Raw genomic sequence first — 12978 nt, 5'->3', positions numbered from 1 at the left:
TAAACTATGAACTAAACTTTTTTTTTTTACCGGGTGAGGCCCACTTAGCTACGTAACTCTTTTTCAGAAGCGATCTGGCCACCACAAATGACGGCTTAACGAAGTTGCCCATCCTCGTGTGGAAATTCATGATCGCCAAATGCTCTAAACGCAAGTTTCCAAATGTCGACGGTATCACCGGAGGACCCGGAGAAGAATCCACGCGACCACGGGGAAAACACGCAAACTCCAAATATACAGCAGCAGGCGTCAGGATCGGGATCGAACCCACGACCTCCTGCACACCAGGCGAGGTAGTTAACATCTCGCCACCGTGGCGCACAAGGAGAGCCTAGCTGAGTCTCAAGACTATTTTTCAGGAGGGTTCTGCCAACGTCTCACAGTCGAGGCGTGGGTGGGGGGGGGCGGATTTATCAACTTTAGAAAATTATAACCAAGACGCCGGGGGGTGACGAGATGTGAATTACCTCGCCTGGTATACAGGACGTCGTGTGTTCGTTCTAGAACCTGACGCCTGCTGTATATTTGGAGTTTGCGTGTTTTCTCCGTGGTCGCGTGGATTCTTCTCCGGGTCCTCCGGTGATACCCTTCACATTTAGAAATTTGCGTTTAGAGCATTTGGCGATCATGAATTTCCACACGAGGATGAGCCACTTGGTTGAACTATCATTTGTGGTGGCCAGGTCGCTTCTGAAAAAGAGTTACGTAGCTAAGTGGGCCTTACCCGGTAAAATATAATTAAATAGTTCAACTAGGCTCCGTTTAAATCAACGTCATAATACAACAAATAACCATGATTTCGTTTTTAAAAAAATGTCGTAATTGTATTTCACACCCGAATAGTTTGTTCACCGAGTGATGAGTATACATTGTACGTAGTGTACGTTGCGAACACGCAATGTATGTGGGTGAGTGTGGGGAGCGGTGGCGCTGTGGTTGGCGCACTGCGCCACAAGCCCAGCGCAGCCACACAAGTTAGATTCCCGCTCACGGCCACTAACAACGGAGACGGGTTTTTTTTGCACCGATCCCCTAAGTCGACTCAGCCTTAATTGAGTACCTGGTGCGGTGTGTAAACATCACCACTGGAGAGACAAAGGTGGCCCGGCGTGGTGCTGGCCACCCACCCCCTCGTGTACCGTCCCGGCCTTCAGAGGCGCTCGCTAACAGCACTTGCCCGAACAGTCTGTTAAGGCGGTACGGGGGTCTTTGTCTTTGTTTGATATGTACACACTGTGTACACACTTCATTAGGTGTTCACTGAATGCACTTGCCCCGACAGTCTGTTGAAGCCTATACGAGGGATCTTTGTATTTGTTACAAACACGTACGCGCAAAGAATAAGACGATAAACGCCTCTGTGTACACACAGAGACACACACACGCAGAGACACACAGACACTCAGAGATAGACACAGAGACCGAAAGTGACGAAGATACACACACACATCGACAATTAGAGACACGCACAGATATAGACACACAAGACAAAGATCCCGCGTATAGCCTTAACATGCTGTAGGAGCAAGTGTTAGCAAGCACCTATGAAGGCCGGCACGGCACACGAGGGAGTGGGTGGCCAGGACCACGCCCGGCCGCCTTTGTCTCCCTAGTTGCGATGTTTCCACATCACACCAGATACTAATTTGAGACTGAGTAGACCTAGTGGAGCCCCAGGACCGGTTCAAATACCCGCCACTGTTTTTATCCGTGAGCGGGAATCGAAATCGGGTCGCAAGTTTTGTAGCGCAGCGCACGAACCGCTGTACTACCGCTACCCACACAGACACACACAGACACACACACAGACACACACACAGACACACACACACACAGACACACACACACACAGACACACACACAGACACGTTCCTTCCACTCAGCCAAGCGTGACGCGTGCCACTATAAACAAGCGAAACTAATGCGTCACACACACACAGACTCACACAAAGACAAAGATCCCCCGTATAGCCTTCAGACTGTTGGGGCAAGTGCTGGCGTGGATAGCGTCGCGCCAGGACGCCTTTGTCTCCCCGCTGCTGATGTTTACACACAGCCCCAGGGACTCGTTTAAGGCTCAGTCAACCCAAGACAGGTACAACAGGGAGAGGTAGCGCAGTGGTTAGCGCACTGCGCGATAACCTCGGCGGCCCGAGTTCGATTCCGGCTCACGACCAACATCAGTGATACATATAATACAGACACATATAGATACAGATACGAGTACATACAGACACGCAAAAACAAGTACACAATATACTCACATGCGTACAGACACACATTAACATATACATAGACGCATAGATATATACCCACAAACACACACACACACGGATGTTTTTATATGCAGTGACACACAAAATTACACCAATGCACATACGTCCAGACACACACAAAAGCACACATTCAGACACACACACACACGAACAGAAGTACAGGATATCCTTGTGCGGAAGATACATAAATGTATAGATACTCGCAGATACAGAGGCCAGGACACACACAGACACACACGCAGATACAGAGGCGCACACGTACAATCGTGTGTGTGTGTGTATATATATATACACACACGTATCGTCTGCTTCATCGTATAGACTCCGTGAGTAAGTGATTTCTGCGAGCACCTATTAATGCTGGCACGCCGCACGCGTGACTGGTCGCCTTTGTCTCCCCCAACTCCAAACAATGTGAATCACGCCACTATATAATACAACACAATGTATGCACGTATTCACAACATTAACACTTCTAATCATATTTGACTGCTGGATGAACGCCTCCCCACGCCGCGTCAGTCACGGGAGTCGCAGGGGTCTCGGTGCCGGTCGGGATGAAAGGACATCACTCACCACTGATATCAGCCGCCGTGGCCCGTGATCGAACTCGGAGTCGCCGGCTTCACAGCAGTAGAGCTGTGAAGCACTTCAACACCGCTGCCCACCCCACATGACATCCACCCACGCGTTCGCCGCTTGTTGCAGAGTTTTTTTTTCTCCCGCCGTTCGAACGCCGTAGGCCGCCCCGGTTAATACTACGGGAGAATTCTATTCTAACTGTGCTTGCGATGGAAATGTGTTCAGGAGCCGGATGGCAATGTCGAGGCACGCTGGTGGCCACGGCTAGAGGGCTTCAGGAGAGAGACAGAGCTCGTGTAGTTATGCTGTTCCTTCTCCTCAGTAGTGCGACTCGTGTCCTTAATTTTCCATTTACGAAGGGGATGTAGCCTGTTGGTGATGTTCTCATGCGGTCGATGGCCACTGCACTCAGTGTCTTCGAGGAAGGGGAGGAGATGTCAAAGGCAGGAGGTGCGATGGGGGCATTAACGAATTAATTAGAATCAGTGAGGTTTAAATCGAAATAGGCCCCACGTGACAGCATCCATCCAATCACGGGCACGCAATAATAATTAAAAAATCACTGAACACATTGCGTCAATAACACTCTTATCTTTGAATTAAAACATAACGTACAGGGTGCTTCAAAATATTTACACTTATATTCGACTATCGTTTTTTTATGGAAAAGGAACGGATAATACACTGTAACGTGATAACAAATGTATGTTAATAGCTTAAAAAAGTAAAAAAGTCTCTATTTGTTCGCCATCATTGTCAACACATACTTGGAATATTCTCTAGGTGGTCACCAGAGCTCGGAGGCAAATTTCTCGTGGTATTGTTGCAAATTCGCGAAAATGTTAACATGTTTTTGAAGCACCCTGTATTTAACTGGCAACGTTTCAGGCAGTGGTGGCGTGGCTCGCGGCGATGAGCCGGTGTCACCGACAATTGTCCAAGCTCTGCGTTCCTCTATATATTAAGAAGGTGTCTTCAGCCAATTAACGAGTGATCATACATAAACAAGTTGACGTAATTGTGATGTACACTGTAGAGTTCACTGCATGCCAAGTGTGTGTGTTGTTGTTATATTTGCCTATCGGTACGGACACGCGCGCACACACATACACATATATACTGCATCGTGTAACCCGCGTATTCATTCAATGTCCTAAATTAAGCAACCGTGTACGTTACATATCTATATATATAACGCACTTCATACCATATCGTCTGGATCGTAAGACGCTCCTGAAAGCATAACGCATCATCCTCAACTGTGTTCCTAGTGCCAATACAGTGACATAGAGCTGGTCGCGCACACACACAGACACATACCGGATTATAAGACGCACCCAATAAAGTTATACAAATCTGATGAAACTCACGGGCACCCACCGGATTATAGGACGTACTCAATAAAGTTATACAAATCTGATCAAACTCACGGATACCTACCGGATTGTAAGACGCACTCAATAAAGGTATACAAATCTGATCAAACTCACGGACTCCCACCGGATTATAAGACGCACACCCAACGTTTGCTATAAAATAGATACGGTAGAACGCGTGCCATACGAGAGTTAGTTGTATTAATAGATGCACGTATTGATGCACGTATGAACGGGTGAATTAACTGGCGATTTAATTCGCATGTAACACGTGCATCGCGTGTGATAGGTACGTTAATCTACTGAGGCAGAGGAGGTCTTCATCTTCGAGCAGTGTATTGACCATGGCTGATGATAATGATGATAATGATGATAATGATGATGATAATTATATTAATTCGATGTTACTTATTTGCAGTAGTGCGTAACACACAAATAATTCTATAGCAAACATTTGAATGCTACTCACGTATTAATGCCCAATATATCGATTGACATGATACATATAAAGCACGTGTATGAATTAATGTATGCAAGCAAGTGGAACATATATAGTGCATAGTACCACGATTATCAATAGTCTAAAATATGTTATAATACAATCAACTATAGTTTATATCACGATATTATAATATATGATAATCATCTTACTCATAATATTATTACCACAGTATTCATATTAAGTCTGCTTATTGTAGAATATTCACGCATACACACGGACCTTCATTATAATCCTTCTGTATTGATTAAACCACCGTACGTTCATACTTACATTCAAAATCCCTATAAATAAATACAAACTATATCACGTAATACACTAGATTATGCTCTATCGGAGTAAATACATGAAACTATTTAAGTCAATTAAACGAATGGGAACATAACATTAAAATATATATAAGCTCACAGAAATACATGCATGAACAGTGCAAACATACGTGATATCATTATAAACACGCATGTTATTTTTCGCTCAGGGGGGGGTGGGGGTCGATAAAATATGTACCACTTTGTAGGGAAGTCAACAGTGGCTGTCCTATGGATAGACTTGCCCCCGCCATAGGAATGAGGAATTTCCACCAATGGCTCAGGGCTGTAAACGGGACATGAGCACCAAAGCCTCAATGCTCATTTGAGCAGAAGAACATCACTTTGACTTATTCGACTGACACGCGTGAGAAAACATACATACACAGCATATACAGAGATTAGTCTCACATAACATGCATGTCAAAGTTAAATGTATTTAAACATTCTATTTATACATGATCATTATCTTGTACATTGTCGATCCACTGCTGGATATATACATAATGCGTTATGTGGTTTTAATATATATCTCAACTGCATTTGCTTATATTTAGTACGAGTTAATGCATCACACACATGTAAATATACAGTACATACGTAGAAAAATATACCGTCATACATATGGCCTTTAATAATTCTAAAATGTCTAGCTTGAACGTGCTACACTATACTATGTCAACGAGTTATTATAGCATAATAATTAAATACGGAGTGAAATATAAAGATCCCCTTTATAGCCTTTAACAGACTGTTGTGGCAAGTGCTGTTAGCAAGCACATATATATGAAGGCCGGAACGGCGTACGAGGGGGTGGTGATACCAGCGCCACTCAAGGCCACCTTTGTCTTCCCAGTGCCAATGCATTATCCACACCAGGGTACAATACTATATTCATTTAAGGCTGAATCGATCTAGGCGAGGTCCAGGAACGGTAAAAAAAAATCGTCGTTATCGGTCTAAACGCAGTGGAGCGAACCCCCAGCAACCTGCATGCACGCAGCAGTACACAGATGTGTACATGGTTATCCCTTTACAGAAAGCCCGCTGATGTCTGATCAGTCTGACTTTCTGTTCAACGGCTGATTGAACGGTGTGTTCGCAATGGCTTCGTATCTTTCAGAGGAGAGGGATTGGAGATTGAACAAAGTTTACTGAGGTCGGTGGAGAGACGATAGCACAACCGCTGAAGAAGGACGCTTGTGTTGCGCCCGAAACGTCGTGAATTAATGTAGTTGTTTTTATTTATTTATTAAATTTGTTACCTACGTGACTTTATCGAAAAAAACAAAGAGTATGAATCCTTGCAGTCACGAAAGCTTAAAATCTAGAAATAAAAATGTGGTTTAACCAAAATATTTTTTTATCGCTTCAGTGTTATTTTAGTGGGGTGTCTGTAAGTGCTTAAACGTGTATAATGACTTAAGTAATTATTACTAGAATAATAAAATGTATATGTTTTGAAAGGACCCATTTACACGAGTAATAACATTACTCACACCACTAGCCTATCGCTAACCTTACCCCTAACCACTACCAAACGGCGAACCACTGCCCTACCGCTCACAACAAACCACACACCATACATACATGCACGCGTAAATACATAACATTTCACATGATTATGATAATTATAATAAATGTCTTACCTGCATGTACTGTAAATTACATAAATCCACGGATAATGTAACAAAACACAAAGTCACAGACAGTACATCAATGCTTTATAATAATACTGCGTGTCGTTTAGTATACGCATTTGATGTATATACATACAGAAATACGATTACACAAATTTATCACACAAATCAAAAATACGTACGCAGATACACAAATACTAAACAGGCAAAAACATAAACAAATACATACAAATAGATACAAATAGATACAAATAGATACACGCTTCATCGAGCATTGGACTGCATCGACGCAGCACATCAGATTTCGTCCAGGGAAAGTCTCCATCCAGCAGTAGATTGACAGAGGACTTTAAATTAATCACATTTGTGTGCTTTTTCATTGTTGGTTCATCGGAGACCACAACGACAAAGATCCCCCGTGTAGCCTTACCGGACTGTTGGGGCAAGTGCTGTTTGCGAATAGCACCTATGAATGCCGGCACGGCACACGAGGGGGTGGGTGGCCAGCACCACCACGCCCGGCCGCCTTTGTCTCCCCAGTGTGTATATATATATACACACACACTGGGGAGACATATTTATATATACACACCGCACCAGGTGTTAATTTGTAAGGCTGAGTCTACCTAGGGGAAACCCAGGAATGATTCAAATATTCGTCACCGACGTTGACCGCGAGCGGGAGTCGAACCCCGCGTTCGCCGCGGGGGGGGGGAAGGGGTGTTCCTAGGATCGTAGCGCAGGGCACTAACCACTGCGCCGCCGCTCCCATGGCAGTCCATGTGAGCGCGTAACAATGCCACGTTGTTGTTGCATGTCGAGTCACGTCTGTGCGCGTCGGTGCGACGCAGTTTTTGTGATGTGATATCTGGCGATGCCGCAACTCTCCGTGGGTCGCGCGTGACACGTGACGGTTCGCGCCGTCCCGAGATCACGGGAGCGCGAGAACCAGGTGGGATTACATGCGTCCCCATCCCCGTCTTATCCCATCATCACCATCGCATCTCCATCACCTCCCATCCCCGTCTCATCCCATCATCACCATCGCATCTCCATCACCTCCCATCCCCGTCTCATCCCATCATCACCATCGCATCTCCATCACCTCCCATCCCCGTCTCATCCCATCATCACCATCGCATCTCCATCACCTCCCATCCCCGTCTCATGCCATCATCACCACCATCATCATAATCTCACGTCCATCATTACCCACCCAATCACATCTAATTTCGCTCCATCTCACCGTCACTCCATCGATATCATCTCAATCAGTAATCACCATCGTCATCATCATCATCATCATCTCACGCTGGAGCATCTAATTCTACCCATCATCACCATCATCACTCTCAGTTATCTCACCTCTTTCCATTGCATCTCATTTGATTGCACCGTACATCATCACAGCGTATTCCAACTTCATCTCAATTATCCCATCGTCATCATTGTCTCATTAGCATAATCTCACGTCACTCCATCTGTTTTTATCCCATCAGCATCATGTTATCTGTCACATCCCATCTGGCCTAAATCCATCTCGCTTCCATCCAATATTATCTATCCCATCTCATCCCATATCAATCTTATATTTTGATTATCATATATTTTTAAAAAGAACATCGTCATGTCATTACACCTTTTGATATGGTTGTCATATATAAACCCTCGATTAAGAGTCCCATATTTTTGTCAATCAGTGGCTCTTCCTGAACGAAAGATTAATACTGTCTATCGCATGTCACCTCAATTACATTTAATCACATTTATTGGGATGACAATAAACTAGCCCCACCGTCTCATCCCACTCGTGGCGAAATAGACGCAGAGCAACAGCAGGGCACGAGTGATTTGGCGGAGCAACTTGATCACGAGAAGCAACCTCGCAATCGTGCAGCAAATTGCGGAAAGTTTTCAATCTGTGCGTCGTGTTTTTCACGGGTTAAAACGTGAAGCGATCTGACCTGGATTTCCCACCATAACGCCCTCCATGTAAGACATTCTACCACTGTATAAATATATATTATCTCATCACGTCGACTTCCACTCTGTATCCCAGCACTCCACTCACACTTTCCCCAGGATGTTTTGAAAACCTTAGAATTTTACGGAAATTAAATGCAAAGAGAGGGTGGGGGCCAGCGGGGGGGGGGTGATCAAATCGCATGATGTGTATGCGCACTTGGAACTACATTGAGGGACAGAATGAAGAGCGCGTGGATTCGAGAACACACCCAGCAGGTTAGGTGTGTTATTCAAACCGGTCAAGCGAGTGCGGGCTTGGGCTGGGACAGCGTGGCCACAAAGATGTCACGCTCGGTCGTGGAGACAACCCACGGAGTGGCAGCCACAGGAGGCGGCACGTGTCACGGCGTCACGGGCGCATCGCTGCAGTTTGTGCTTCGTAGAAGGGCCATTGCCCATAACGTTGCCTATTTAAACATTTGGTTTAAGGCCGCAGTGTTATTGACGAATGCGTTTAGTCACATTTTGTTTGTACATCATCACTTCCCTGTTTATGTATTTTTTTAAAAATCTCAATCCACTGCTGGATTAATTCCTCTACGCCGTGTCGGTCATAGGCAGGAGGGGTTGTTTGACTATTCTCCGCCACGTTCATCACAAGGTTGTTTTGGTGGGGGCAGTGGTGGTGGTGGGGGGGGAGGTGAATGCAGCTCCAGTTCAGATATCACTCGCCACTGATGTTAGCCGTGGCCTGGAATCGAACTCATCCTGCAAGGAGGTAGCCGAACCACCGAGCTACCAATCGATCTCAGACGAACCCGAACGCGCCGTCACAACCCGTAACCGACGCGTTCGGGAAGCACCACGAAGACGCGTGGGGTGACGCGAGACCCACGGCGTTCCCCGTCCAACTCGCGCTCACACCGGGAAGGCTTTCGTCGCCTGATGCCGAGCGGAGGAAGCATTTCATCGGCAGCACGTAAGCCGGCCGTTGATTGCTCTTTAGGCGTATTTGCAAAGGAATCTTTGTTTTTTCATTGCATTGCGCTTCCGAGTTCGTGTCTCTGCAGGTGTTTGGGATATTGTCGCTGTAGGGCGAATCCCTGCAGCTAAACTCTTTGGTTTTTTCGGTAAAGCCACGTAGGTAGAAACATTTCACTGCTCGATTAATTCATCTTCCCTAGAACGACCGCTTGTGTTGTCATCGAAACGTCGTGATTTATTATTTTTATTTTGTTAAATTTTTCTACCTACTTGACTTTACTGAAAGAACCAAGGAGTATGGATTCCTGCAGTCACAAAAGCTTCAAATCAAGATTTTTCCCTGCAGCTAATAGCAAGGTGCACTCTGTGGTGAAGTTTCATTCACGTTGTGTCGTCTTCTTGACAGTCGTTGTACCACCACCACCCCCAACTCCCAGTGACAGAGCGAGTCTCGCGCGCACTGCCGCTGTTCACTTTAGAGACGCGGATGAACTTCGCAAGAGCGATGGCATCGCAACGCGTCACACCCAGCGTGATTTTGCGTGTTTAGTTTGTTATCTTTCCCCACCCCCGTACCTCTAACTAGCGCAGTTGGCTACGTAGGGTGCGAAAGAAGTTCAACATACATATGCGTCTAGGAATATCGTGTACAATGTTATACATCTAAATACAAAACGTACAGCGCTATCACAGACAGGCGCGACGTGTACTCTCGTTGTAGTGCCTTATGCCGGCAATGCCTCTACTCCCAAAGTGGAACTGCAACACAGCTCCCTGCAAACTCCGCACACTCACCTGGCTCCAACACCCCTCCATCCTGCTGCTGCTGCTGCTGCTGTTGCTGCTGCTGCCCGAACAGCTCGTACGCGGGTCTCGGCGCCAGGATGCCGTTCGCGGCCGCGATGGCCAGACCCTCGGCGGGCCCATAGAAGAGCTGCAACTCTCGCACCTCGCTCTCCTCCTGTGCCTGCTGACGCCGGAGCGCCACCTGCGCGGCCATCACCCGCTGGCGCTCGGCGATGAGGGTGCACTTGGCGCAGAGGCAGTCCCTCCAGCGGCAGTAGCGTTTGTGGCCCTTCAGCGCCGACACGACGCCGTGGTTGCGGCACCTGGCGCACTTGGGCGTGCGCTGGTACTTGTCGGCGGCTCTCAGCAGGAGGCTGTGCGGCGGGCCTCGGCTCAGGAGAGACAAAGGCAGCCCGGCAGCGGCGGCCGCGGCTGCTGCGGCGGCCGACACCGGAGTTTGCAGGTCAGGCCGGCCGTCCATAGTGCAGCACCTAGGAGGCGAGAGATGCGCCGTGTGGGTTTGACTGGCGGAGATGTCCCCAGAGGTGAGTTGTGGGGTCGATGGCTCTGTGAGTGTGTGTAGGTGCTCGCTAACAGCACTTGCCCCTACAGTCTGTTGAGGCTATACGGGGGATCTTTGTCTTTGTTTTGTGTGTGTGTAGGTGCTTGCTAAGAGGACTTGCCCCAACAGTCTGTTCAGGCTGTACGGGGGATTTTTGTCTTTGCGTGTGTTTGTGTCTAGAGTACTGTCTGTATGTGTGTATCTATGTAAAACAAAAAACTATGTTCATGTAAGCTTTAATATGCCTGTACGTGTATGGAATTGATTTATGTCCCTGTGTATGTGTGTGTGTATGAATGGGTGCTCGCTAACAACACTTGGCTAAGAAGAATAGCGTTGTGTTCGCGTGTTCAATGATCTGCCGTGTGATAGTTATCCTACATACTACTCCATGCTTTTCCTTTGATAAACATATTAACGCTGCAAGTTGAACGCGTAAGTTTCACTTCCTAGCGCTCCCTACTACAACCAACTCAGGTATAAGTTGTACTGCCCGCACGTTTCATACATTCACGCGGTAAACCAACCGAGTGAATTAACTCCACGCGACAAATGTGGGATTGCGAGCTTGACACTTCTCTCACACCGCCACCCCTACGTAGTTCTAACCTTCTAAGTTCGCCTCTGGTATGCGAGTGATAATTCGTTTCTGTTTTACATTTCCCCAAAATGTGTATTTATATATATATATCTTTGTTGACTGCCGCAAACGAACACGTGGCCCCGTGTGTATCGGGGACCCTGATGCTGAGCGAACTCGCGACGTGCAGTGGGGTGGTGATGTTCACCGTGCGCGTACCACGGACTCGCGATAGACTTCCAAAGGTCTGGTCTAGACCGTAATTCTAAATCTATAGTTAAACACAAATACACACGTACACGCGCATTATTAGCACGTGATGATTATGAACATGATTATTAATTAAAAATCCCAGCTTGATCCGTTGTTACAAATGCAACTTACCGGAGTTCTCTTCTGTTCTAAGCCTTTTAAAGAAGTTCGTTCTATGAATAAGGGTTATTGCCCGAACCGTCGCCCAATGTATGTGACTGTCAGATGTGTTGGGTTATTTTTGTTGACTCTACTTGTGCACAGGCAGTGCCCAACGCAACATCAGCACCACATCATTTGTTTCACTTTAAAGAGTTCGTTCTGCGGCCGTCTGGAACGATCTTCCTTCCGATATGAGGAAGCCACCGGAGCAATGCACTTTTAAATCATCTCGATTGAACACACATTTCTTTAGAACTGATTGTGTTTGGTTTGTTGTCCCCCAACTCCGATTAGCGAAAGAAGTTCAACATACAGACAAAACGACCACACACAACGAATTAAAACGAAACGTGAACGAGTACTATATATACACACGAATGCTGTAATCTCCAGGCAACTGTTTACGAGCGAGATTAATCGATAGAAAATCCCGCACTCTGCGCTCGCCTATCTCCGCGCATCGCCACGCGCGCGCTCCGTTCGCCAGGCGCGTGCACGTGGAGCAGGAGACGTCGCCCGCTCTCATCATCGCGATAGACGGCGTCGTCACGACGATGCACATGCCACGCGACGCATGGTGGTGATGATGATGATGATGATTACGAACGTGTGGATTACGATAAAGTAGTATCACGAGATGATGATGATGGTGGTGGTGGTACTCATGATGAAGAGTAGGGAGCAGCTGCTGTTGCTGATGGTAATGAAGGTTCAAGACAAAACTATGATTACGCAGTTAACAGGAGCAAATGGGTACTGCTGATGATGTGCTGACGATGAAGAGGAGGAAGCAGCAGTAGCTGCAGCTGATGATAAGAATGATGAAGGTAACAGCCAAAAGACAAATCTATGATTACGCAGTTAACAGTAACAGATGGGTGTTGCTGCTGATGACGACTACTTACGTTGAAGACGATGTGGATGCTGCTGCTGCTACTTCTAACGATGTCGTAGACGATGCTGTTGATGATGGTCGAGTAGACGACGAAAACAATGCGCACGCAGT

General features: G+C 46.6%; 1 protein-coding gene across 1 annotated transcript in view; it reads right to left on the bottom strand.

Annotated features, from left to right (window-relative positions):
• The window catches only part of DMRTA2 (DMRT like family A2), a 40676-nt gene extending 29779 nt beyond the window's left edge, over positions 1–10897 (bottom strand). The window contains exon 1 of the mRNA XM_078867848.1: positions 10426–10897. Coding sequence (XP_078723974.1) covers positions 10426–10897 — 472 coding nt within the window. The remainder of the gene's footprint in view (positions 1–10425) is intronic.
• Between the last annotated feature and the right edge of the window lie 2081 nt (positions 10898–12978).

This window comes from Lampetra fluviatilis, chromosome 24 (genome assembly GCF_964198595.1).
Source record: "Lampetra fluviatilis chromosome 24, kcLamFluv1.1, whole genome shotgun sequence".
Lineage (NCBI taxonomy): Eukaryota > Metazoa > Chordata > Hyperoartia > Petromyzontiformes > Petromyzontidae > Lampetra > Lampetra fluviatilis.
This window is presented reverse-complemented; position numbering and strand designations above follow the sequence as displayed.